This window comes from Hyaloscypha bicolor (genome assembly GCF_002865645.1).
Source record: "Hyaloscypha bicolor E unplaced genomic scaffold K444scaffold_165, whole genome shotgun sequence".
Taxonomy (NCBI): Eukaryota; Fungi; Ascomycota; class Leotiomycetes; order Helotiales; family Hyaloscyphaceae; genus Hyaloscypha; species Hyaloscypha bicolor.
Genome location: NW_020194667.1, coordinates 1,658,450 through 1,664,557, shown reverse-complemented (window position 1 = coordinate 1,664,557; position 6,108 = coordinate 1,658,450). Strand labels below are relative to the sequence as shown.

At 38.4% G+C, this 6,108-nt stretch overlaps 2 protein-coding genes across 2 annotated transcripts; one reads left to right on the top strand and one right to left on the bottom strand.

Annotated features, from left to right (window-relative positions):
- Positions 1-917: 917 nt before the first annotated feature.
- Positions 918-1,562, top strand: K444DRAFT_704596 (uncharacterized protein; the record flags this gene model as incomplete). The annotated part of the gene is made up of 3 exons (XM_024888088.1): positions 918-1,034; positions 1,085-1,213; positions 1,263-1,562. Exons 1-3 carry the CDS (start codon positions 990-992, stop codon positions 1,560-1,562), a joined length of 474 nt encoding a protein of 157 aa, XP_024729919.1. The 5' UTR covers positions 918-989.
- Positions 1,563-1,701: 139 nt separating this feature from the next.
- K444DRAFT_196167 (uncharacterized protein) lies at positions 1,702-3,084 on the bottom strand. The gene is made up of 3 exons (XM_024870975.1): positions 2,763-3,084; positions 2,538-2,715; positions 1,702-2,485 (listed from the first exon to the last, which is right to left on the bottom strand). Exons 1-3 carry the CDS (start codon positions 3,013-3,015, stop codon positions 1,840-1,842), a joined length of 1,077 nt encoding a protein of 358 aa, XP_024729918.1. The 5' UTR covers positions 3,016-3,084; the 3' UTR covers positions 1,702-1,839.
- Positions 3,085-6,108: the final 3,024 nt, after the last annotated feature.

The window sequence follows — 6,108 nt, the reverse complement described above, 5'->3', positions numbered from 1 at the left end:
CCTCTAAGTTAAGCCAAGGCCATAGATATAAAAGTTAATATTACTTAGTAGTAACTATATAACCCCATAGTAATTCTTACTAGATATATTAACTAATATAATAAGTTTACTATATGAGAGTAAAAGGAAAAGCATACTTTAAAGAGACTTAATATCCCTAGTTAAAGCTTAATATAGTATGCCCTTTATAACAAAAAGATATAGATATTATTAAAGAGAATATTAATAGTATTATAAATAAATTCCAGTAGTATATACCGACGGGAGCTAGGAAGACTCTAACTAGAGCTAGGCAATTAGAGTCTTGGAGATGCTATAAGAAGAGTCTTATATATGTTCATCCAACTTCGTTTGAATCGTTTCTGTTTCAGTTAACTAAATGCTAACTGACGCTCAATATTATATCTTCGGTTGCAGAGGCATAGTTAGCGCCCTCTCCATTGTACCAACATATTTGATAGACATTCCCCGGTCCGTGTTTGAATAAGCACCAGAAGTTGGACAGCGCGCTAATTGTGATTTTGAATCGAACTACAGATCCCATGGCAAAGGTCGTCCCGCGGCCATCGCTTCCATGGTGATACAAGAAGTAGGGCAATAATACGGTAGGGCTGGTCAAATTTGAACAAGCTCACGAGCGCGTTTAATAATTAATTAGTCAGATTACCAAGATCGTAGAGTATATTAAACGGACTGCCCTTTGTTACTGTTAGGGCACATTTAATAAGGGTTCTAGCAGCCCCTTTTCTTTAGCGAGTATTCCTGTAATGACTTAGATTCGATTATGCCTAGCTTCGGGTACCTGCCTAGCGGCCCACCGTGGTAACCCAAGTAGGTTACAGACACTCCATAGTTGATACTAGGAAATGACGTCTATTATAATCGAAATATTATGTAGTTTAAAGCTTCTTTAATTCCCTGCTTCGAAAATCTCTAAATACTCCAAAATCGCCGATTTCATATCAAGAAACGTCAATATCACTGATCAAATGGCATCCCTCTTCGATACGACTCGCAACTTCTCCCTCTATACAGTGAGATCTCCTTTTGCAACCACTCTTTTTCACTCTCTAATACCGTCCAGATCCCCGCCGCATGGGTAATCGCCTTCGTACCGCACTTCTATGCAGCCACGCAATCCAAACTCTTCGACAACCGCTCTTCACGAACCTACGCCCAGACACTAGAAAAAGACCAAACGATCTCTAAAGACGTACCCTTTCCCCTCCCTCTCCTTTCTCTTCATCTCTAACACGACGCAGACCAAATCCCGCATCCTGCGCGCCGAAGCCGTACAAACGAATGGATTCGAAAACCTCGCTCTATTCGCCACCGCTGTTCTAGCTGGACACCTTGCCGGTCTACCTGCTGCGAAGCTGAATACGCTGAGTGTAGGGTATTTGATTAGTAGAGTAGTGTATAATTTTGTTTATATCAATAATACGAGTGAGGGGATGGCGAATTTGAGGAGTGTGGTCTTCTTGGCGGGCGTGGGGCAGGTGATGGCGTTGTTTATTATGAGTGGGAATATGCTTAGGGAGAGGGCTGCGAATTTGTTGTGAAGTGGAGGGACAGTGAACCAGAATAATTAATTGGCTTGTAAACGGAGAAACAGCAAAGATGTTTTGGGGAATGCTGTTCAAGTATTCATTAGTCCTATTCATTCTCAACTGACTCGTATATGTCCAACCAAATTAAGTACTTCGAAGCCTGCGCAAGATTATACTGATTCCCTAACGCAATGAAACCTGTTGCTCATGCAGCACCTGACAACCAAAATTCTACCAACCGGTAAAAGTCATCTTTAATTACTGGCTCATGCAATGATGCCCCCTTCGATCATCGTTGTACGGCGGTCCCCTCAATCTCAGATGGCCCTTGATGGTAATTATAATTTGGCTGGTACTGAGGCGCAGGTGCTCCCAAAGGCGGACTCTGCGGCGGAGAGTACGGCGAAACAGGCGAGCTTTGCGCAGAATAATAGTCTTTCCCCGGTTGAGGAGAAGGATACCCAGCAGCGCCTTGTCCCGCATCAGGTGCCGTTTGAGGGTGATATTGAGCTTGCTGCATATCACCAGCTGGTGCTGCGTTGCGCTTCTTCTTGCTGCGCAGCAAGAAGAAGACTCCAAATGCCAGTGCGATCAGTACGGCTATTCCGCCAATTGTGCCGCCTACAATCGCTCCCACTGGTGTGGGCTTTGAAGTGTGGGTTGGGGGTGGGGCGCTCGAGGATGTGGATGTGAATGTCACCAGCGTTGGGCTCGGTGAAGAGCTTGATGAAGGAGTGGGAGTCGTAGAGAAGGAAACTGATGCGATTGTCAAGCTAACAAAAACGAAAGAACCAGCCGACGCTGAAGTTCCTGCGTCGGTGGCGGTGGCGTATATCGTCTCGATGGATGGGACCGAGCCGCAGTAGAAAAGGGTTGCTGGCAGATTTCCTTCTCCAATGATGATTTGCTGGTTGCAGTACGGGTCGAAAGTATCACTGAAATCGTCAGCACTCTGATCAGTTTTGTCAGCAGGTAATGGCTCCATACCATTTCGCCACAAAGCTGTTTCCTTGACATGCAGGATTGGCAGCACAGCTCACTAACGCCGACTGCGGGACACAAGACGTTTTGATGTAACAGGCTGAAGGTGTCTGGCAGCAAGCCCAAACATTCTGAGCGGTGGCTATGGCGCACGTATACCCAGGATCGCATGTTTCGGAGAAGGCTATCGACGTTAACCACCAACACCGCCGGGATATGCAGAGGACGAACCAACAGATCCTCCCAAGAAGCCACAGGTATTGACACTAGTTGAAGAACTAAAAGCTGCTGAAAGACGTTTCTCGAGATCTCGTGGCTTCGCTGTCGGAGCTGGATTCCAACCAGGCTTTACTGCAATGCCGATTTGATCATGTCTGAAGAGCTCAATGCTTCCAAGCTCTATTGTTGCAGTTACCTGGGGCCCATCCCATGGTAAAGCACTCACAAGCGGCAGCACAATCGTGAGAAGAAACTTGAAATACATCGTTTCTATGAGATAACGCAGAAACTTCGAACGTTAACAGATAGAAAGAAAGTGGGGTGGGAGCAAATATCCCTCCGCTGGCAAGAGAGCCTCACGGCCGAAAAAGCAATAGCGAAAAGTCACCATTGTGGAATAAGCCGTCAGGCCATACACAACTAGGCGCAGATAAGGGCTTGATCTGGAAGACTTGTCCCCAATGATGGACGCGAGACATGCCGGATTGGCTATTTCTGGGTCACAAGAGTTGGCTCTGCAACATGGCGTTGAAACATAGCCCAGAGACAACACATGTATTCTGCGAAGGTGCAGAGAAGGAACGCCTTGTATCGACCTCGCACCAATCGTGGAAAGCGAGGATGAACAGATTGATAATAACACACCTGTCCAAGCCTTATCGATGACTTTAACGAATAGAGACTTTCTGAAGGATCCGAGGCTTCTCGATCAGGAGATATTAACGAGGTCTGGAGGGTGCGTTTATGTATTGCTTTATTGCAGCTCTGAGATGTGGTGGGGCAGCTCATGACAGAACGGGAAGAAGCGAAGGCGGAGCTTGGGACATGGGATGAGCCTAGCTCCACGATAAGGCTCAGCTCAAAACCCATTTGTCTACTGTAGTTGAGAATGGTAGAGTTCTGACAATGATTGATTATCGCTGGCAAGCCGATTGCAGGAATGAAGTGTGGATTCTTATGGCCGGTCTTCAATGCAATTGAATGCATTTCTGCCCAATTTCAGTGCTGTGATGGAACCATTTGGCTGGACCATTTCGACCTATCGAAGGCCAGAGCTCGAGTAACTCATCGCCCGAATGGTTGCATGGCTGACAAAGAAGCAGACTGAAGAAAGTCTAGAAGGTTTCGTCGATGAATCGAAGGGAATTGCGACCTTGGCCTGTGTTCAATCATTGGTCCAAATACGCAGCACGGGAGATCTCTAAGACAGAAAGATGAGGCTCGAGGTCCAGAGTTCTGCGGCGACTGTCGTGGCGACCGAGAACATGCTACCTCGGCTCAAGCTGAGGAGCTGCTTCGGATCATGGGGTTGCTGGAATGATTGGCATTGAGCCGCAGAAGGAGTGGAGTAAAAAGCTACAGTACAAGCTGGGAAAAGCTTTGAGGTGAAAGAAATTCTCGATAAGGCTGCTCCGAAAGATAGAAGAAGGGTTTACTGGCCAACCGCCCAAACTACTCAACCGCCCAAAATCGCTACCTTCAAAAAATCATAATTCAATACCCACATAATATTTTACTACCAAATTAATTGTTTTCTGAAGCTTTTTTAGCCCCTCAATATGCCTATGAAAAAAAATCACTATACTGAATTCGCAAATAATTCCAATAAGCTCTCTAAGAGTATATAATTATAGATGGCCCATAATAATTATCTCGATTACAATACTAGCAAGAAGACTAAATCTATTCGAAAAGGTACAAGAGAACATGAAATTGCATACGAAACCCTTCGAGATCGAATTAATAAAGCGAAATCAAAGAAATAAGATATAGTGGCAAGATAGTATTTATTAGCAAGGCAAAAAGCGATTATTTAGTATTATATTCGAAAAACGCAAGTTACTAATTCTTATCCCAAAGAAAATTGAATAAGAAATATTATTATAATAATACAAAAAACCTTCTAATATATTCTCTTATATTAAACCATATATTACTAAAGAATTTAGGATATTATATAAGATATTTAATTAATTATATAGGAATAAGTAAAGAATAGAAATAGTAAAATAAAAATTAATAAAAAAATACCAAAAATGCTATTAAATAATTAATTTTAGTAATACTATATAGTTTTAAAGTAATATATAGCTATTAGGGAATTGACAATACTATAAAGTATTAGTATCTAATAGGAATTATAATTCTATTAAGGCATTATTTAAATATTACGATTTTTAGATTAGGTAATTGAGTAGTTTGGGCAGTTAGTTAATAAACCCTTCTATATAGAATTACTATAGCCTTGAGAATAGCTGAGCTCAGGGGCTTGCCTAAGAGCTAAGGAAAATAGTAGAATCTTGTACTAGATTTAGGGAGCTATATATTCGAAGTCAAATTATATAACTGACCTTATAGCTGCCTGCTTTAAAAAATTTAATTCGCAAAAGATATAGAATTGAATTTGAAATAAGAACCTCTTTAATAATATGATTTAATAATATATTATATAACTTTACGGCCGCTAAGCAAGTAAAAAGAAGGCTGTATTTCTAATACTTATATCGAGAATTAGTAAATAGTAAAATAAATTACTAGCTAAATATATAACAAGTTAATATAATAAGCTTTATAATATATATAATATATACTATTATTAATATATAAATATAAGAATAATACTAGTTCTTTAGAAGTAATTATAATATATATAGGGCCTTATATAAAACTATTATATATAATAAACCAGGAATCTTAATTTTAAGAAAAAGAAATTAGTAATTTCTAATTCTATTATATTATTCTTATATTAATAATTGGCTATATTTATTAATTCTAAGCTAGTATATATATTAGCTAAACCTTTTATTTATAAGAAGTTTTCTTAAATCTTTTAGAAGAAATAGAAATTAGTTCTATATTAAATTTAATATTATATAATTTTTATATTTTATTAATTATATTATTATCTGTAATTAATTATTTTATAAGCTAATCTCTTTAATTCCTAAAAGAAATAGCTTAATAAGTAATTATATCCCGTAATCTTTAAAATATATAATTTCTTACTAATTCTAATATAAATAATAATAAAGGCTTATTTAATACTTTTAATAGAGCCATTTCGGATTCTTTAAAGCCTAATAATAATAGTAATAATAATAATATAAATACTATAATTAATACTCAAATTATTATTATTTAGGCTATTAAATAAAACTTATAAAATAAAATTAAAGCTTTCTAATAAAAGTAAATATTAGTAAATATAATTAATAAACATATTCTAGAATTAAAATAATATAAAAATAATCTTAGAAATACTTTAAGGTTTATTACATTTTATAAGAATTCTATTTATATATTTATTTTATTTTTTATTATATTTTATTTTTTATTATATTTTATTTTTTATTAT